Source organism: Sus scrofa, chromosome 10, assembly GCF_054392235.1.
Source record: "Sus scrofa isolate SSC_HxYL_T2T_F1_AM1 chromosome 10, Sscrofa_HxYL_maternal_Yorkshire_Landrace_v2.0, whole genome shotgun sequence".
Taxonomy (NCBI): domain Eukaryota; kingdom Metazoa; phylum Chordata; class Mammalia; order Artiodactyla; family Suidae; genus Sus; species Sus scrofa.
In genome coordinates this window covers 31,160,405-31,182,920 of record NC_139392.1, presented here as the reverse complement: position 1 = coordinate 31,182,920, position 22,516 = coordinate 31,160,405, and the positions used below count along the sequence as shown (strand labels likewise).

The following is a 22,516-nucleotide window of genomic DNA, read 5'->3' as shown; positions in this document are numbered from 1 at the left end:
GGCTAGAAATTGCTTTCATCCAAGAAGAGTCAGTGTCCCAGTTCAGATCCATAGGCTGGAAGCTGCTGGAGAATAAGTAAGAACTGATGTGCCAGCATGCAGACTTTCAGACAGATAGGGCTAATATTTCAGTTTGAAGGATCTTTGGCTAGAAAATTCCCTCACACTCAGAGGATGTGAGGCTTTTGTTATTTTCAGAGATTCAATTGGCTAGATTGATAGGATGAGGACCACTCACAGTAGAAAAGACAATCTTCTTTACTCAGTCTACCTATTCAAATGTTATTGTCCATCCTGAAAAACCTCACAGACAGAGCCAAAACAATATGCATCACCTTAAACCATATTCGGTCTCCAAAGGAAAACAATCATAATTCAGCCTAACATGACACAACTGTCCCATGTACATGTGAAATTGCAAATATCCTTCTCAAGAAGCAGAGGTAATAAACTTGGGAGGTAAAGTCATTGATGTCATGTAACAAATTTTGTGATGAAAATTAATAATATAATACTGTGATAGAAAGTCAACATATTTCATGTTACATGATAAAGTGATAAGATCAAGAAGAAAACAAATATATATGTATAACATGTATGTATGTATACATGTATAATATACACATACCAGTATATTCACAAATAGAGAGGATATCCAATTACTGTTTTCATTTCTGTAACTGGTTACATGGTTGTAGCTGGTGTTAGTAAATAATTTCTTCTGTTACTAATTTTATATTCCTTTTGCCTTCACAGAAGTCTAGGCTGTCCATAAGTCTTTACCTGGTGGGGATACATAGACCTTTCCAAAAAGTCTAGGTCATTAGCAGTTCTGACTGGATTGGGCTGTTGTAGTTTTCTACTGATCTTTATCCTCAGTTGCAGTAATGCTAAAAGAGGCCATTTGGGAGCTACTTTATTCCAACTACATGTTTCCTTATCTCCACTGAGAAACAGTAGTTAACATTCCCCTTAGTAGTTAGGATCAACACCCAAACATCACAGTAACTTATTTACTTGCCTGTTGATTCAGAGGCATGTACATCCCAAAGAGGTCAGGCAGGGGTATTAACTCTCTGTTCAACAGAATCTTGTTGAAGAAGCTTTGAAGAAGTATTTATCCCTTTGGGAATAAGACCTCCAGGCAAGCAGAGCATATGCTAATGGGAACAGGAAGCAAAATTCTTGCTAATAGTTTATTAAAGTTAGTAGTGAATGATGTCACTCCCACTTTGACCCTCTCTGAGATGGGACAAAAATATTTTTGTGTCTTTTTGCCCATTAAGACAACCAGGTAACTATATCTCTTCTCCAAATTTTATTGTCACCAGACTTCCAACCACATTACTTCCAAGTTCCTAATCCAATCAAAACATTGGTCAAAACTGTGAATCCTGGTATATTGTATATCTGGGCATTTCTGCCTCCAATAAAAGTGAACCAATCAATGGATGCAATCCTGCAAGTTTACCCTTTGGGAGTATTTTCATCATGATTGACCCTTAGGAATTTTGCAGAATGGGGCTGAGGTGCTGTAGCTCTCCACCTTCAGGTTATGCCTGCTTATCATTTTGGAACTATCTGTTTACAAGTCCCGAGTATTTTCTTCCTCTGTAAACTTATCATCATCAACTCCAGATGAATACATAGGTGTGGGCAGGGAACAAGAAAGCAGTGTAACTGGGTTGGAGGCCATGAGTATTTCTGTCACTTATCCATGCAACATTGCCTTCAGGTGCTACTTGGGCCATATCACTTATGTAATGCATAATGAAGTACGGCTGTGCACATCCAGATAATGGCTTTGATGGGTCAGATAACACCAAGTTCATGATGGGCAGCTCTGATTGCATAGTAACTTGGGGGCCCATGGTGAAGCTTTCAGTTTCTCCTAAGGCCCAGAGCAGGCCAAGAGCTCTTTCACAAAAGGAGAGTAGTTATTTTCTGAGGATGACAGGACTCTGCTCCAACATGCTAAGGGCCTGGTCTGCAGTTCACATGTGGAGGCCTGCCAAAGCCTCCAACATCCCTCTCTGCCACTGATACATCAAGAACTGAGGATCTATTGCATCATTTTCCCCATGTGGCAGAGAAGCTTGCATGATAACATGGATCTTTTGCAGACATTTCTTTTTCTGGGCCCTGCTCAAAACCAGCACATTTTCAAATAGCATTAGGTGAGAGAAATATACCTATATGAAAAATAGATTGACTCCCAAATCCAATTATACCCAATGGAGCATTGTGTATCTTCTTTGGTTATAGGAGTGGACACATGGAATAAGCTCTCCTTCATGTTAAAAAGTATAGATTTATATGCCTCATATCATGGGGCCTCCAGAAATTTCACTGAGTTTGGGTCTCCTAATTTTAGTTTAACTTATCCCACTCTCTGACATGTAAATGTCTTACCAAAAAATCTAGAGCAGTTGCTAATTCTTGATCAATAGGTCCAATCATTATAATATCATTAATGTAATGGATCATGTGATATATTTTAGAATGAAAGACAATCAAGATTGTCTATGAAGTATAAATTACATTATGACATGGTACTGGCAATAGTTGATACACTTCTGGTGTAGGACAGTGGAGGCTTATTGGTAGCTTTTTCAAGCTGAAATCTACATGCTTCTGGTTGTCCTTATTGATAAAAAGATACAGATCTCTATCTATACATCAAGTACCAGCAGATCTTAAATGACAAATCCATCACATTATTCTAATCTCCCTATGCCTTTGCATCTCTTCTCTACATTAAACCAAGGCAGGTCTGAAATTTCTAAGTCACTCACCTTGGACCACTTTTGGTTCAAGTGTTAGCCACCACCACACTGATGGCACCACCCAACACTCCCAGCTGCAACATTACAGGCAGAATCCCTTCATAGTGATCCTGTATCAATAAATAGGTCTTATAAAAGTTTATTTTTATGATTACCTTATGCTATTAATTTCTATTCTCGTATATACCCTAGATGTCTATCTGTATAAATTAGAAAACTCAAGGAGTGTTAACCTTCTCATGTATTACCCTTAGCACCTCACTTTAATTGCCTCCTGATACCTGTGTCTAGTTACAGAACTAGAGGCAAAGGGGAGGTTGGGGTGAGTTATGAGGAGAATCATCTTGGTTTTCCATTGCAACTGATGCAGAGGAGGCCATTTGTTTCCTCAGTCATTGCGGGGTTAATCCTTCAAACACAACATGAGGGGTCTAGTCTTCTGGGTGTAGAGAGACCTCTTCACTGACAAAGAGCCCTCATCTTCTCTGCTCCTTCTCAGCTTCCTCAATCATCCAGTGAAATATGCCAGAATCTGGATTTCATTCATACCTCTTCAAGTTTTTATCCTATATCAAATTCTTTTATTTATAACTCATAGTACTTCTTGAATTATGATAAATCTCTCCATTTTAGTTTGGGATTCCCGTAATGAAGAAAATAAGATGAAATTATTATGAAATAATTTATAAAGTGAAAGGTAGAGGGAGGCTGCCTAAATATTTCTCCTTACAAAGTGAAATAGGGAGAACAAATTATGTACTCAGAATTAGAGTTTGGCTGAAGCCTGGAGCAATGGAAGCTATGAAATATGTATTGTACTTCAGTACTGGTTCTACCTTAAATCAAGGGGATCAACCTTTTTACCCTTACTTTAATCATTAATTGGGTCCTCTTGGGCCCAGGGATGTTAAGCATAATATCCAAGAAAGGCAGTTTCAATTTTCTCTCTTGCATTTGTCCAGAAAGATTGGAACTGTGAGCTCCTAGCAGTCCAGGAGCACTGCTAACTCTGTTCTAGGTGCACTGTCCCAGTGAAAGAGATTTGATTGGCACAGGTATCCATGCCATTCTGCATTGTCACTGGCACCACTTGAGTCCAATCCTCCATCATTTCACATTGAAATCATCACAGTAACTCCCTTATTTCTATTTTCTATTGTTGGTGTACTCTTCAATGTATTTTTAGTACATATCTTAAGTTATGTCTCTAAAACTCAAATATAATTTCATCAGTTTCTACTTTAAAATAACTTTTGAAAATAAACTGAAATATATATATATATCTATATAGATATAGATATTTATATATCTATACACACATACCAGAATCCCTTTGATATGTACCTGAAACTCAGGCAATATTAAAAATTGAGTATGTTTCTTTTGTTTTTTAAACTTTTATTTATTTATTCATTTATTTATTATTTATTTTGGTTTTTAGGGCCCCACCATGGCATATGGAGCTTCCAAGGCTACAGGTTCTGTTGGAGCTACAAATTCTGACCTACACCACAGCCACAGCAAAGCAGTATCAGAGTGTCCCCTGTTACCTACAATATAGCTCTTGACAATCCCAGATCATTAACCCACTTAGGGAGGCCAGGGATTGAACCCAAAACCTCATGGTTGCTAGTCAGATTATTTTTTTTAGATTTTTCATAGCACTTAGCTTTAAGTTGCTCCTATTCTTTGAAACTACATATATTGCTATTTACCCTTTACAATCTAAGTGTTTGGCATGGACAGTATGTTGCCTGTCACAGAGTTGGCATTAAATAAACAATCATGGAATGAATGTTGGATTTAACAATCACAGGTATGTCAACTTCGTGAAGATTCTGTGAATAGAAAGGATTCACTTTCTATTCTTCATTATATATTCCCTCTCTGAGAACACTATTATTCCAACTGATGCTTATTTACTCTGCTCACTATTTTCATATTTTGAGTCAATTTTTGATATATTTTCTCTCTGGAATCTTTTCCAAACCCCAAGATCTTTGCTGCATGTCCCTCAAACATGATTTCATAGTAAGTACCGTGTCCTTCTACTATGTCACTCTTTGTAATACTGTGTTATAATTTCCTGCTCCTTTTGGAAGCCTCTCAATGGACCTAAGCCCTGTAAAAGCATCATTAAGTTTTTTTCTTTATTCACTGCTGAATCCCCAATAACCATCGATGTGCTTGATACTTCCCATAGGCTGAAAAAACAATCAGTTCAATGAATGAATGTTTGAAGAAATGAATAGAATATATATATCCTGAGGTCAAAACAACTTCAGGATTGTAGTTACATATAAAAATGTAGATTTCCATAATGAAATATTACCAAAAAGGGACATGAGTGACAGAAAAATATAGCAAAAAGTGTATGATTAAATCTTGTTAATAATTGGGAGAATATAAAAAATAAGCTATTTGTTCATATGATAAAAACTTTATTTTCAATTTCTTTCTTATCCATAGTGTTTAAGCAAGCATGAAAACCAATTGTAGGTTCTGAATGAGATTTACCTAGAATACATCTTTGATTCTGAAAGAAATAAAGATAGAAACAACTTCCTAGTCTCCACTTCTACACTTTTGCTGTATATTTGAATTTATTCATCTTTCCTTATGCTCACATTTATCCATTCAGTATTTATCATAAACAAGATACTATGCTACCTGAACAAACTATTGTTGGCAAGTAGGCAAGCACTTTGTCGTGTTACTTTTAAGTTACCTAATAAATTGAAATTTCTCTATGATATTGAAATATTATTTCTCTGAAACACCATTGTTTTTTGATAAGTTATCAGCATAAGATGGTGACATGAGCAATAGAAAATGCTTATGAGTGCAATAAGGAAATTTGGAATATAATATATGATAATAATAATATATAATAATAGACACATGTATCACCATATATAAATATGTGTTCTTACATATAATATACAATAATAAGCAATATATAAAATATATACTTATAGTTGTTCCCATTGTGGCTAAATGGGTTAAGAAACAAATGTCTCTGTGAGGATGCAAGTTCCATCCCTAGCATTACTTAGTTGTTTAAGGATCCAGCATTGCCCCAAGCTGAGGCATAGGTCACAGAGGCAGCTCAGATCTGGTGCTGCCCTGTCTGTGGCCTATGCCTGCAGCTGCAGCTCCAGTCACACCCTTGACATTTTGCCCTGGAACAGGTGTGTGCGTGTGTGTGTACATATATGTATATGTCTTATACATATTTTTGTATATATATCAACACAGTCCCTCTCTCAATAAATGGTGAGTAATAAAATTAAGCTACCTTTCTATTATCATTGTCTGGCTTTATGTCACAGCAATCAAGAACATGGCCTGAGAGATCAGCTTCATACAGAGTACTGGTTCTTCAGTATTTCTGTTTTGGAGCCACAGTGCCTATTTCCTTGGATTGTTACAGAGATTACTTGCTCAGTATCAGTGTGTTTTTATTTCTTTGATTGTTTTTTGTAAGAATGGTTTTATTAACACATGTAGATTTATGAAAAGTAGAAAACTAAGCCCAGATTTGGTAGATTTTTCCAAATGTGCAGAGTGTAGTCCAGATGAGGTTTGTTTCCATTTTTGTACCTATGTCCCCTCCTTGCAGACTCTTTGATTTGTAGTGTTTTTTTTTCTTTATCTCACAGTTATTTTTTTGGTGGGCTCCATGCACTTTTTATTTATCACTTGAAATAGCTTTTCTACTATACAAATTCTTAATGGCATTTTTCATCTGGGCATTTCTCAGGGTATAGATTAAGGGGTTTAACATGGGAGTTATCATAGTGTAGAATACAGTAACTGCCTTGTCCATAGGTAAATTAGCTGCAGGTCTCATGTACACAAACATGCAGGGCACAAGTAATAGGATGACAACTGTGATGTGGGAAACACAAGTGGAGAGTGCCTTGTGTCTTGCCTCCAAGCTGTGGTTCCTTAGGGAGAGCAGGATGACCACATAAGAGCCAATCAAGAGGATAAAGTTTAACAGACATAGGAAACCACTGTTGAGATCAACTAAAAGTCCTAGAGTGTCAGTATCAGTGCAGGCAAGTTTGAGCAAAGGATTCAGATCACACATAAAGTGATCAATGATGTTTGGACCACAGAAGGGTAATCTGAAGATGAGGAGAATCTGTATCATTGAATGAAGAAAACCACCCACCCACACGACTCCCACTAGCAGCCAACACACATGCCAGTTCATAATGGTTGTATAGTGCAGGGGCTTGCAGATGGCCACATAGCGGTCATAGGCCATCACAGAAAGCAGTATGGCATCAGCACCTCCAAATAAATGTTCGCCAAAGACTTGTGTCATGCACTGATTGAATGGACTGGATTTCTTTTCATGGAGTGAATCTACAATCAGTTTAGGAGTATTGACACAGGAATAGCAAGCATCAATGAAAGAGAGATGAGCCAGAAAAAAATACATGGGGGACTCCAGTAATGGACTGGCTGTGATGATGACCATGGTGAGCACATTTCCCACCATAGAAACAATGTAGATGATCAAAAATACAACAAATATTATTTTCTGAGTCTTTGGATTCCGTGTGAGCCCCAGTAGAATGAACTCGGTCACGTTGTTCCTATTCTCCATGTATTTCATGTTATTATTAATTACATTACCTGAAAAAAAACCACTTTTTATTATCTCAGCCTTGAATTCATTAGGTCTCCCCATGTAATAAATAATAAATGTGAAGATTCTATTGAATTATGAATTATTTTGAGAATGCGCATATGAAACAAGGGTCTGATATCTTAGAGATGACTCAATCCTTTCCTTGGATAAGATAATATTTAGTTATAGACATGAGAAACTTAATGAACACAGAGGCAGGAAACGATCTTAATATGTGAGATACTCAGAGCTTAAGATGAGGCACGAAATATCACATGTAGTGTCAGCTAAGCTTGAAAAGAGTAGTAGAAAATGATTTTTAAGGGTATGAATGCAAAGCTAAGGAGATTTCCCATTATGCTTAGGAAATGGGAACCCATGTGAGGTAATTGGGATTATGAGCAGAAGATGAAGAAAGATTTGAGAAAGAGGAAATCTTGGCTATAACTCCAGTTAAGATCTTTATGTGGCTTTTATGAAGTGGATTAATTCTCAGTTAGGGGATGGAAGACAGAAATGCTAGTATGAAACATTTTATATTTGTTGTAAAGTCTAACAGGGCATTAGTGATGGGAAAATAATGAAAGGAAACAGTGGCTACTCTAATGAAATTGATAAACATGTTTCCTAAATTCAGTCACTTTATAATAGCTTATAAATACACTTTGTAATGATTGATTGCAATACACATGACATGAGAGCAACCTGTGCAATTGATATTATTTCATCCATATAGCACATGAGAATCAATCTTAGTATATAATGATAAGAATGATCATACTAATAATCATACTAAATAAAACCTACTGTAACACTTACTTGCTCTAGGACTCTGCAATATTTGAGTCACTAAAAACCTATACAATGTAATTTTTATACTTATTTTACACATTAGGTGTAGAAACATAGAGAAGTTAAGGATCCTACACAAAACAAGCAGCAAAAAGTACATATTTTTGCCTAAAATTAATTCAGATTATACTATTTCTTTTTGCTCCAAATTCTTCATCCATGACCTATATTTTTATGTTATAATAAACAATGTTGAACTGGTAAACTCCTTTTGATAGGACTACAATGATCATTTTTATTTTAATATACTTCATAGACAACTACATATGAAGGAAATTTGTCAGCATACATGCAGACTCAGACACATACACACAGTATAATATATTGGAGTCCTCTGATAAAAATAGCTGTGTGGTACTGCTTTCATTGAAGGTCCATTTTATCTTTGTATCTTTCTCACCCACATTTCTTCCCGCCATAATTTCCCTTCAAAACATGAACCCACAGCCTTTTTCCTACCAGATATTGAAAATGATGATCATAGTGGTTGGGTAGACTGATTTGATAATCTGAAAGACCAGGTTAGAATCCTGCCTTTTCTCACTTGCAGCATTTTGTTTTGAGGTATGTTCCTTTGCAACTTACATTCTTATTTCTTTTAATACCAAGTAAGGATAATAGTCTGACTAACAGGCTGTTATGAAAATTGATTGAGGAAACATATATGAACATATCCACAACACTGCTATGGACACACAAAGGAATCCTCCTTATTTTATTTATTTATATATTTATTTAGGCCATTCCTGTGGCAGGTGGAAATGCCAGGACCAGGGATTGAACCTGTGTCACAGCAGTGACCTGAGTCACAGAAATGACAAGGCTGGATCCTTAATTCACTATGCCAAAATGTAACTCCAATATTCACTTATTTTTACAACTGTTTATGTACATAGGAATGGAATTGACATTCTGAGAAATAATACAGAGAAACTTTTAACCATGCAATAAACTGAGGAAAAGTCATCTAGAATTTTTTTTTAAAGAATACACAGAGGATCAAATTATGCATAGCAGTTGATACCAGGGAGAGATCTTCATGTTCATGTTTGGCCCAGATGATCATTTATATCACTTAATATTTACATTCAGATCTTTTTTGTGTGCTGTATTTAAATTTTATTTTCATTCTCAAGATTAGTCTTAATTATTAAATGAAGCTTATCTTGGCAAAAGAAAGGTATCTTGTGTTAGAGAGCTGGATCCTACCAATTTTTAAGCTCTGTGAACCTCAAGTTTTTCATCTGTCAAAATAGGTTAATGATATTTACCAACTATATTTCAAAGAATGGGGTGAAGATAAATGCTGTATTACTCTATTTGAAAAGCATTGATACATAATGATTACAGCATATGAAAATTAATAATCTTTAATAAGTATCAGTACTGTTGAAAACTTACCTTCTGGTCTTAGGTAATATGAATGATGTTTGAACATGCTCAAAATAATTCCATCTTCAAATTGACTTCCTCTTGGATCAGTAAATTTTGACATGAGGATATGACATACTCAGAAAAAGACCATTTAGATAATTCAATATCATATCAATAGTAGATAATATAAAGTCTTTATATAAGTCAAAATCTTTCCTTCTGGCCTAAAGCCTCCAACAGATTTCACAGAAACCTGACACTTGAATTTAGAATGGATTCATTTGGAACAATATGGAGAAATGAATTTCTCTAGATGGCTGTGGTCCCACAGGCAGGAGGCAGAATGTGTGTTGGAAATACTTTCAAATGGGTCATTCCATCTGAAATGAATCTTGCTCTGGATGTATAAATAAAAGGTACATATTCACCTACAAACAAGTATATTTAAAGAGGCTTCCATAAATGTTCAAGAAGCTGGTTGTATAGCTGTTAATTTCTCCCAGGAATTCATTACCTTCTTTGATGGAAAGGCTTTGTCTTTGAAGCAGGTGTTCTGGAGAGATAAGTTCGAAAAGGACATATCCTTATGTGGGGAATTATATTCCCTGCACTTGGAAACAAAACAAGTGTGTTCCTTTTTTTTCTCTTAGAAACATGGGTTGCTAAGTAACTTGAATGTCATATGAATAGCAAGAAAGGCATAATTCCAATGTGAGGAATAACTTGTGAACTCATGTCTCAGTTAGAACTTCTGTCTACTTATCAATTTTAAACATTTTCTAGAACCTAGTATTCATTGCTTGAAAGTTGCAGCAATGAGGATATACAATTAATGGCAGCCATTAAGAAGTACTTGAATCCAAAACCTGTTTTTTTTTTTTGCATTCATTAGGGGGGTATGTGTATAAACAGAAACTCTAAAAGGCTCCTAAGTTATCTATGGGATTTTTATAATGATCAGTATGGAACCAGAAGTGACATTAAAACATGTGGATAGGTAATCTAAAGCTCAAGAAAGGAGTTGTGTTTTCAAACAAGAGAATTGTTTGACATTTTTGTCACTTGGGATTATTTTCCTTTTCATACCTCTAGGAGGTATACATTGATAAAATATTAAAGTTTTAGTTGGATTTCTCTGCTGACTAATGCAGTTGAGAATATTTTTAGAATAAATGTTATTATTGGCCTTTTTTATCTTTTTTGGAAGTTTGTTTTCAAGACTTTATGCAATTTAAAATAGGTTTCTTATTACTAATTTGTAAGTTATTTGTATATATTTTTCATATATAATTCTTTTGTAATATATATGTTATATATAAATACATGTATAAAATGTAAATTTTGTATATATAAATCTAGATATTGTTTTCTTCTACTCTTTTTGTTTTTATAAAATGATGATATCCAGTGAGCAGAAGATTTAAAACATTGATTGACAGTGTTTGATTTTTTGAGTTTTTCTCAAGGTTCTTGCTTGTTGTGTCATATCTAGTAAACAGTGACCTACCTCCAAGTAAATTTTTTCCTTATAGAATTTTTTCAAAGGTTTAGTGTTAACTTCTAGGTCTCCAACTCATTTTGGGTTAATTTTTGTGTATAGTGTGAGGTAGTGATTGAGCTTCCTTTTTTTCTCACTTGGATATCCAGATGATCCAACACAATTTGTTGAAAAATGTATTCTTTTTTCAGTTGAATTGTCTTGATATTTTTGTAAATAATCATGCCTATAAGTCATTTCTAGACATTCTATTATATTTAAATGATTTTATGTTTATCCTTATGTCAACACTATAAAACATTTGGAACTTTGTTCTTTAGAAATTTGTTTTTTTGGGGGGAGTGATTTTCTAGTCTATGTTTCTTTAAATTATTTTTTATTTCTACATTAAAATTAGAATAAGATTGTCAGTTTCTTCAAATACCCTGAGGTATTTTTATTGGAATTGTATTGACATTATAAAATTTGATATGGTAAAATATTGTCTTTTAATGGATCAACATGGCTTATCTTTGCCTTACTTATGTACTTGCTTTCTTTCAGTGGCATTTTCTGATTTACATTTGCAAGTTTTGAATATATTTTTAAATATGTCCCTCAAATTTCATTTTAATAGTATAATACACAACATTTGTTTCTATTTTCAGTCTCATTTTCATTGAAACACAAGCAATATTTTGTATTGACATATTATCGTGTGACATTGTTGAATTAAATGATTAGGTCAATTCAATTTTTTTAGAGCCCTAAGCACATTCTACCTATAAAATGACATAATATCCACATAAGTTTGTTTTTATAAATTTGTTACTTCTTTATGAATCTTTATATGCTTTATTTCTTTTTCTTGCCTTATTGCAATCTGGAGTAGAATGAAGAAAAGAAATTGAGGTGGGAAAGACTTGCCTTTGTTTCTAATCTTAGAGAGAATTCACCATTTAGTATTATAGTAGCTGTATAATTTACTGGGATATTCTGTCAGGTTGAGCAAATTGCTTACTATTCTTCATCTACTATTATATTTTTTATTGAAAATCTAGACTGAAAATTATCACTTTGTATGCATTTATTGAATTAGTCTTATTGTTCTCCATTATTCTATTAGTGAATATCATTAAGTACTTTTTGAAAGTAAATGTTTTATTCCTGGTATAAACTACATATGGCCATGGTCAATTATTATTCAAAAAGTAACAAATTTCACATATTTGTATGTGGTGTAATATATATTTTCATATCCTCAAAAGAAATATTTTTCATTTTGTTTCTCATAATGCAACTTAGCATATGTGTAATGCTGGGAAAATTATACACTGAAAATTCTCTATTTCTTGAAATAATTTGTGAAGAACTTGTAATATGAATTTTATATTATTTTATTTATTTTTAATTAATGATTTTCATTTTTCCATTATACTTGGTTTACACCATTCTGTCAATTTTTTACTTCACAACAAAGTGACCTAGTAACATGTATATTCTTTTTCTTACATTATCCTCCATCATGCTTCATCACAAGTGACTAGATATAGTTAATAGTGATATACAGCAGGATCTCATTGCTTATCCATTCCAAATGCAAGCATTTGCATCCATTAACTCCATATTCAGAGTTCATCCCACTCCCTCCCCCTGTCCCCTTGGCAGCCACAGGTCTGTCCTCCATATCCATGGGTTTCTTTGCTGTGGAAAAGTTCATTTGTGCCACATATTAGATTCCAGATATAAATGATATCATATGGTATTTGTCTTCCATTTCTGACTTACTTTACTTAGTATGAGAGCCACTAGTTCCAACCATGTTGCTGCAAATGGCATTATTTTGTTATTTTATGGCTGAATTGTACTCCATTGTGTATATATACTAATTCTTCTTAATCCATTTATCTGTCAATGGCATTTAGGTTGTTTCAATGTCTTGGCTATTGTGAATAGTGCTGCAAGGAACATAAGGGTGTATGAGTCTTTCTCAAGGGAAGTTTTGTCTGGATATGAACCCAAATGTGGGATTGCTGGATCATGTGGTAATTATATATTTAGTTTTCTGAGGTACCTCCATGCTGTTTTCCATAGGGGTTGTACAAATTTACATTCCCACAAACAATAGAGGAGGGTTCCCATTTCTCCACACCCTCTCCAGCACTTGATATTTGTGAACTGATGAATGGTGGCTTCTGACAGATCTGAGGTAGTACTTCATAGTAGTTTTGATTTTCATTTCTCTAATAATGATGTTGAGCATTTTTTCATATGCATGTTGGCCATCTGTTTATCTTCTTTGTGGAAATGTCTATAAGGGTCTTTTGCCCATTTTCCAATTGTTTTTTTTTTTTTGTTTTGTTTTTTTTTTGCTGGTGAGTTGTATAAGCTATATATATATAATATTTATATTTTAGAGATTAAGCCCTTGTCACTTGCATCCTTTAAAACTATTTTCCCCATTCTGTAGGTTGCCTTTTGATTAGGTCCCATGGTTTATCTTTGTTTTTATTTCTTCTGCCTTGGGAGTCTGACCTAAGAAAACATTTATAAGGTTTATATTAGAGAAGGTATTGCCTATTTTCTATTCTAGAGGTTTGATGCTGTCTTCTCTGACATATAAGTCTTCAATCCATTTTGAGTTTATTTTTGTGCATTGTGTGAGAATGTGTTCCACTTTCATTGATTTACATGTGGCTTATCAGTTTTCCCAGCACCACTTGCTGAAAAGACTATATTTTTTTTCCGTTTTATATTCTTGCCTCCTTTGTCAAAGATTAACTGACCATAGGTGTCTTGGTTTATTCCTGGGTTGTCTATTCTGTTCCATTGGTCTGTATGTCTGTTTTGGTACCAGTACCACACTGTATTGGTTACTGTGGCTTTGTAATGTTGTTTGAAGTCTGGGAGAGTTATGCCTCCTGCTTGTTTTTGGCTCCTCAGGATTGCTTTGGTAATTCTGGGTCTTTTATGGTTCCATATAAATTTTTAGATTTTTTGCTGTAGTTCTGTGAAAATTGTCACAGTTAATTTGATAGGGGTTATATTGAATCTGTAGATTGCTATCATTATTATGACCATTTTTATAATATTATTTTTTCCAACCCAGGAGCACGGGATATCTTTCAATTTCTTTGTCCACTTTAATTTCCTTGACTCATGTTTTAAAGTTCTCAGCATATAAGTTTTTCACCTACTTGGTCAGGTTTATTCCTAGGTGTTTAAATTTTTAGTGTGTGATTTTAAAAGGTATTATATTTTGTATTCCTTTTCTAATATTTCATTGTTGGTATACAGAAATGTAACTGATTTCTGAATGGTAATCTTGTATCCTGATACTTGCTGAATTTGTTCATCAGTTCCAATACTTTTTGTGTTGAGGACTTAGGGCTTTCTATTTGTAATATCATGCCTTCTGCATACAGTGACAGTTTTACCTCTTCTCTTCCTATTTGGATGCCTGTTATTTCATTTGTCTAATTGCTGTGGTAGGACTTCCAACACTATGCTGAATAGAAGTGATGAGAGTATGCATCCTTGTCATCTTCCAGATTTTAGTGTGAAAGCTTTTGTCTTTTCTCCATTTTGTGTTATATTTGCTTTGAGTTTGTCATGAGTGGCTTTTATTATGTTAAGATATGTTCACTGTATACCCACTTTGGTAAGATTTTTTATCATGAATGGATGTTGGAGTTTTTCAAATGCTTTTTATGCCTCTATTGACATGATCATGTAATTTTTGACTTTTGTTTATGTGTTTTATGATGTTGATTGATTTGTATATGTTGAACCATCCTTGTGAACCTGGGATGAATCCCATGTGGTTGTGGTGTATGATCTTCTTTTAATGTTGTTGGATTTGGTTGGCTAAAATTTTGTTGAGGATTTTTGCATCTATATTCATCAGAGATATTGCCATATAATTTCATTTTTTTTTTGGTAGTATCTTTGTCTGGTTTTGGCATTAGGGTAATGGTGGCATCATAGAATATCTTTGGGAGTGTTTCTTCTTCACTTTTTAAAAAGTTGAAGAAGAATGGGTATAAGTTCTTCTTTGTATGTTTGATAGAATTTGCCTGCAAATCCATGTGATCCAGGACTTTTGTTTGTAGGGAGTATTTTTATTACATATTCAATATGATTTTTAGTGAAGAATCTGTCCATTTGGTCTATTTTTTCTTGATTCAGTTTTTGCATGCTGTAAGTCTGTAGAAATTTGTCCATTTCTTCTAGGTTGTCAAATTTGTTAGCATGTAATTGGTCAGAGTATTCACATAACTTTTATAAATTCCTGCACTTTTTGTTGAGATTTCTCCTTTTTCATTTATTATTTAAATTGTTTGGGATTTTCTTTCTTCTTGGTGTCTGTGGCCAGAGGTTTGTCAATTTTGTTTAGCTTTTCAAAGAATAAGCTCTTGGTTTTATTGATTTTTTCTTATTGTATTTTGAACCTCTATTATTGCTTTACTCACTGATGATTATGATTTCCTTCCTTCTGCTGACTTCAGGTTTTGTTTGTTTTTCTTTTTTTATTCAGTTGGGTGTGGGTTAAATTTTCAATTTAAGATTTTTCTTCTTTTTTGAGGAAGGCCTGTATCACTATGAATTCCCCTCTAAGGACTGCTTTTTCAGCATCCCATATATTTCAAATGGTTTTGTCATCATCATCATTTGTCTTGAGGTATTTTTTAATTTCCTTTTTGATTTCCTCTTTGACCCATTGGTTTTCTAGTAACATGTTGTTTGGTCTCCATGTAGTCAGTTTTTTTCTCATTTATTTTCCTTTGGCTGATTTCTAGTTTCATGCCATTGTGGTCAGATAAGATACTTGAAATTATTTCTCTATTCTTAAATTTGTTCATGTGAGTTTTGTGACCCAGAATATAGTCAATCCTTGAGAATGTTTCATGTGCACTGGAAAAGAATGTATATTCTGATTTTTTTGCATGTAATGTCCTGAAAATTCCAATTAAGTCTAACTTTTCTATTGTGTCATTTAGCATATATAAAATGATTGATTTTCTGTCTAGAGGGTCAGTCCATTGATGTGAGTGGGGTGTTAAATCTCCTACTATTATTGTATTCCCATAAATTTCTCCTTTTATGTATGGTAGTATTTGTTTTAGGTATCTGGGTGCTGGGTGCTCCCTCAATATATATGTGAGCATATATATTGAGATTGTAATATCCTCTTCTTGAATGGATCCTTTTATCATTAAGTAGTGTCCTTCTTTGTCTTTCTTTATGGCTTTCATTTTAAAGTCTATTTTGTTTGATGTGGGAATTGCAACTCCTGCCTTCCTGTCTTTTCCATTGGCATGAAATATCTTTTCCCACCTCCTAATTTTCAATCTATATGTGTCCTTTGCCTTAAGGTGAGTCTCTTGTAGACAGCATATTTGTATTTTGCTTTTTGATGCAAACTGCAACTTTGTGTTTTCTTAATTGGGGCATTTGGTCCATTGACATTTAAGGTAATTATTAATAAATATGTATTTACTGCCATTTTAAACCTTGTTTTCTGGTTGATTCTGTTTCTCCATTGTTCATTTCATTTTTCAGTTGGATGTTTTCCATTTATTTTATGCTTATGTACTTTACTTTTTATTTTTGTGAATGTAATATTTGGTTTTTATCTGTGGTTGCCCTATATTTAAGTATGTTAACCCATTCCTATATCTGCCTCCTGCAGGCTGATTGTAGTATTGGTTAAAACATTATTTAAAAAAATGAAATTTCTTGGTTTCCATCCCCACATTCTGTGATTTTGAAATCCTTTTGTACCATCTTCATGTTTCTTGTTTTGCTGTTATGTGTGTTTATCCTCGCTTTTACAATAGATTTATTTCCTTCTATAAATCTGTATACTTGCTTATTTAAGTGATTGCTTCCAACTGTGATTTTATCCATCCTATTTGTTCTTAATTATTTTTGATTTAGGGATGCCAATTCAGTATTTATTTTATTTATTTTTTCTATTTTTTGGTTTTATTATTATTTTTCTTTGCCCAATATATTATTTTTTTCCCACTGTAGAACATGATGACCCAGTTACATATACACATGTACATTTTTTTTCTCACATTATCAGGCTCCGTCAAAAGTGACAACATAGTTCCCAGTGATACACAGCAGGACTGCAGTGTTAATCCATTCCAAAGGCAATAGTCTGCATCTAGTAACCCCAAGTTCCTAATCCATCCCAATCCCTTCACCTCCCCCTTGGCAACCACAAGTCTAATCCAAGTACATGATTTTCATTTCCGTGGAAAAGTTCATTTGTGCTGTATATTAGATTCCAGATATAAGTGATATCATATATTGTATGGTATTTGTCTTTCTCTTTCTGTCTTTCTTCACTCAGTATGAGAGATTCTACTTCCATCCATGTTGCCACAAATGGCATTATTTCATTTTATTATGGCTGAGTATTATTCCATTGTGTATATATATATGACATCTGCATAATCCAATTAACTGTTGATGGACATTTGGGTTGATTCTATGTCTTGGCTATTGTGAATAGTGCTGCAATGAATATGTGGGTGCATGTGTATTTTTTAAGGTAAATTTTGTCTGGATATATGCCCAATGGTGGGATTGCTGGTTCATAAGATAGTTTTATGTATAATTTTCTAAGATACCTCCCTACTCTTCTCCACAGTTATTGTACCAGCTTATATTCCCAGAAACAGTGCAGGAGGGTTCCCTTTTCTCCACACCCCCTCCAGCTTTTGGTATTCATGGACTTATTAATGATGGCCATTCTGATTAGTGTGAGGTGGTATCTCATGGTAGATTTGATTTGGATTTTTCTAATAATCAGTGATATTGAGCATTTTTTCATGTGATGTTGGTCATCAGTTTATCTTCCTTGGAGAAATGTCTATGTGGGTCTTTTGCCCATTTTTCCATTGTGTGATTGGCTTTTTTGCTGTTGAGTTGTATATGTTGCTTGTATATTTTAGAGATTAAGCCCTTGTCAGTTGCATCATTTGAAACTATATTCTCCCTTTCTGTAAGTTGTCTTTTTGTTTTCTTTTTGGTTTCTTTTGCTGCACAAAAGATTTTCAGTTTGATTAGGTTGCATTGGTTTATTTTTGTTCGTATTTCTGTTGCTTTGGGAGACTGACCTGAGGAAACATTTGTAAGGTTCATGTCAGAGAATGTTTTGCCTATGTTCTTTTCCAGGAGTTTGATAGTGTCTTATATTTAAGTCTTTCATCCATTTTGAGTTTATTTTCACACATGTCATGAGGGTATGTTCTACTTTCATTGAATTGCATGCTGCTGTCCAGGTTTCCTGCAATAATTGCTGAATAGACTGTGTCTTTCCCATTTTCTGTTCTTGCCTCCTGTGTCAAAGATTAATTGACCATAGGCATCTGGGTTTATTTCTGAGTTCTCTATTCTGTTCCATTGGTCTGTATGTCTGTTTTGGTACCAGTACCACACTGTCTTGATGACTGTGTATCTGTAATATTGCCTGAAGTCTGGGAGAGTTATGCCTCCTGCTTGGTTTTTGTTCCTCAGAATTGCTTTGGCAATTCTGGGTCTTTTGTGGTACTGTAAAAACTTTTGGATTGTTTGTTCTAATTCTGTGAAAAATGTCACAGTTAATTTGATAGGGATTGCATTGAATCTGTAGATTGCTTTGGGTATTATGGCCATTTTTACAATATTAATATTTACAAGCATTGAGCATGGAATACCTTTATATTATTTTGCATCTTTTTAATTCCCTTGAATAATGTTTTATAGTTCTCAGTGTATAAGTCTTTTACCTCCATGGTCAGTTTCATTCCCAGGTATTTGACTTTTGATGTGCAATTTCAAATGTATTGTATTTTTGTATTCCTTTTCTAATATTTTATTGTTGGTATACAGAAATGCAACTGATTTCTGAATGTTAATATTATATCCTGCTACTTTCCTGAATTTGTTGATCAGTTCAAGTAGTTTATTGGTTGTGTCATTGGAGTTTTCTATTTAAAATATCATATCATCTGCATATAATGACAGTTTTACATCTTCTCTTCTTTATGGATGTATTTTATTTCTTTTGTTTGCCTGATTGTTGTGGCTAGGACATTCCATACTACCTTTAATAACAGTGGTGAGAGTGGGCATCCTTGTCTTGTTCCAGATTTTAATGGGGAGGCTTTCAGCTATTCTCCATTGAGTATTATATTTGCTGTGTGTTTGTCTTAAATGGTTTTTCTTATGTTAAGGTATGTCCCTTCTATACCCACTTTGGCAAGAGTTTTGATCATGAGTGGATATTGGATTTTGTCAAATGCTTTTTCTGCATCTATTGAGATAATCATGTGTTTTTTAACTTCTGTTTTTTTTATTGTGGTGTGTGATGCTGATTTATGCATATGTTTAACCATCCTTGTGAGCCTGGGATGAATCCCACCTGGTCTTGGTGTATGATCTTCTTATATGTTCTTGGATACCATTGGATAAAATTTTGTTGAGAATTTTGCTTATATATCCATCAATGATATTGGCCTATAGTTTTCTTTTTTGGTGGTATCACTGGTTTTGGAATTAGAGTGATGGAGGCATCATAGAATGAATTTGGGAGTGTTCCTTCTTCTTCAAACTTTTTAGAAATTTTAAGGAGGATGGGTATAAGTTCCTCTTTGTATGTTTGGTAGAATTCACCTTTGAAACCATCTGGTCCTGGACTTTTATTTGTATGGATCATTTTAATGACCTATTCAATGTCATTTCTAGTGATCAGTCTGTTTAGTTGATCTATTTCTTCTTGATTCAGTTTTGGCAGGCTTAAAGTCTCTAGAAGGATGTCCGTTTCTTCTAGGTTGTCCAGTATTTTAGCATACGATTGTTCATTGTATTCTCTCTTTTTTTTTTCTTTTCTTTTTTTTTTTTTTTGTATTTCTGTAGTATCCATTGTGACTTCTCCTTTTTCATTTCTTATTTCATTTATTTGGTTTTTTTCTCTCCTCTTCTTGGTGAGGCTAGCCAGAGGTTTGTCAATTTAGTTTACCTTTTCAAAGAACCAGCTCTTCATTTTATTGATTTTTTATATTGTTTTTTTAAATCTATATTTTATTGATTTCTTCTTTAATCTTTATGATTTCCTTCCTTCTATTGATTTTAGGTTTTGTTTCTTCTTTGTATAATTCATTTTGGTGGGTTAAGTTGTCATTTTGGGATTTTTCTTCTTTTATGAGGAAGTCCTGTATTGCTATGAACTTCCCTCTGAGCACTGCTTGTGCAGCATCCCATAGATTTTGAGTTGTTGTGTCTTATCTTTTGTCTCAAGCTATTTTTAAATTTCCTTCTTGATTTCCTCATTGACCCATGGGCTTTTTAGTAGCATGTTGTTCAGTCTCCGTGTAGTAAGTTTTTTCTCCTTTCTTTTCCTGTGGTCAATTTGTAGATTCATGCTATTGTGGTCACAGAAGATAGTTGAAAAAATTTCTATACTCTTAAATTGTTGAGATTAGCTTTGTACCCAATATGTGATCAATTCTTGAGAATATTATATGTGCACTTGAGAATAATCTGTATTCTGATTTTTTTGGATGTAAAGTCCTGAAAATGCCAATTAAGTCTTACTTTTCTATTATGTCCTTTAAAATAGAAGAGTTTCTATAACAAACAAAAGCTAAAACATTACAGCAATACTAAACCTATTCTAAAGGGAATACTGAAAGGGCTACTCTAAATTGAAAAAAAAAGAATTAGGGTTAAGGAAGCCACAACTGGAAAGCTATCTCTTAAATAAACCAGCGTACAAATCTAAACATGAAGATGTTAAAAAATATATAAAAATCATAGAAATTTTTACTATTTTTATCATTGTATTGATCATTGATTATTTTTCTTTTTTCTTTTTTTATTTTCTCTCTCCCTCTTTTTAAAAATTTGTATAATGATTTTTTTCCCATTACACATGGTTTACGGTATTCTGTCAACACAGCTCACAGCAACTGGCAATGCTGGATCCTTACTTAACCTTCTAGGCAAGGCCAGGGGTCAAACCAGCATCCTCATAGATACTAGTCAGGTTCATTATCACTGAGCCAAAAATGGAACTCCGGTCTTTCCTTTTTTGATTTTTATTTGAAAAGCCTGTCCCTTTCTTGAAAACATTAATTACTGGTAAACACCTCTGGTTACTTAAATAAAGATTGACTTATAGTAAATATTATACTTAGAAATCTCTTCATGATTCAGTGTTTAACAAACCCAAGATCCATGAGGATGTGGGTTCATTTCCTGGCCTCTTTCAGTGGGTTAAGCTGTGAGTGTGAAGTGAAGTCATGAGCTGTGGTATAGGTTGCAGATGTGGTTCAGATCACATGTTGCTGTGGCCAGTGGTTACAGCTCTGATTTGGACCCTAGCCCAGGCACCTACATATGCCACTGGTGCAGTGCAAAAATAGCATAAATACATACATACATACATAAACATATTATACTTATGTAACCATATACCCCTATGACCATGTAACTACATACTTCTATTATCCATCATAATTTGGTATTTTTCCCTGTTAGAATTCAAGAAATGGTTTTGTAGAAGAAAAAAAAAATCTCTATTTCCTATTCTCACTGTTTCTTATTGAGCACATATTCCCAGAAATGAAACCTTGAGTGAAAATACAAAAAGTGCAAATTATGAAGCAAAATATGTGGATAATGCTACATGTGAGAAATTTCCTGTTATCTGTCCTATGTGGAAAGGTGATAAATAGAAAAAAAGTCAATATATTTGGAATCAAGAAATACATATATACATGGCCATAATTGATATAATTCTCTTGTATTTAATTTATAAATATAATTGATTTAAAATGGCTTAATTTAAAAGTGAAATATTTTATTTTATAGTCAAACAGGATAATGAAACATACCTATTTATCAAAATTTTTATCATCTCAGACCTCAAAATACTTGTTTTTGATATTCAGTTAGGCATTTGAGGATAATTATAGTAGGTTTAAGTCAACATTTAGAGTCTCATATAATACCTTACACATTTGCATAAATTAGATGCTTACAAATTGATTCATACTAACTGTTCAACTCTTCCTAATCAGCCATACTGAAAATGCAAGCTTCTTTCATCATCCACATCACTAGTCTCAGTACCTCAGGCTGGCTTTTCTCCCTTTCATATCTATTGTTTTTATTTCTTCTTCCCACTAGGCACTACTGTAAGTAATTTAAGACCAACTCTAATAATGTGTTAGTAACTCATATCATAGGATAAGTAAAAATTTTTCTACTAGAAGGTCAAGAATCATAGATAAGCTAAAGAACTATTGAGAACTACTGAAAAACAACCATTCCACTAAATCACACTGTGTTTTTATGTTATAAAACACTGAACCATAGTATTTA

The 22,516-nt window shown here is 33.7% G+C and overlaps 1 protein-coding gene across 1 annotated transcript; it reads right to left on the bottom strand.

Moving 5' to 3' along the window:
* Window positions 1-6,477: 6,477 nt before the first annotated feature.
* On the bottom strand, window positions 6,478-7,416 carry LOC146398922 (olfactory receptor 4C46-like). The gene has a single exon (XM_084980676.1). The coding sequence runs from the start codon at window positions 7,414-7,416 to the stop codon at window positions 6,478-6,480; it is 939 nt and encodes a 312-aa protein (XP_084836802.1).
* Window positions 7,417-22,516: the final 15,100 nt, after the last annotated feature.

What these genes read in the sequence shown, in the direction of transcription:
- LOC146398922 (XM_084980676.1), bottom strand. Translation starts at nt 7,416, where the DNA reads ATGAAATACATGGAGAATAGGAACAACGTGACCGAGTTCATTCTACTG.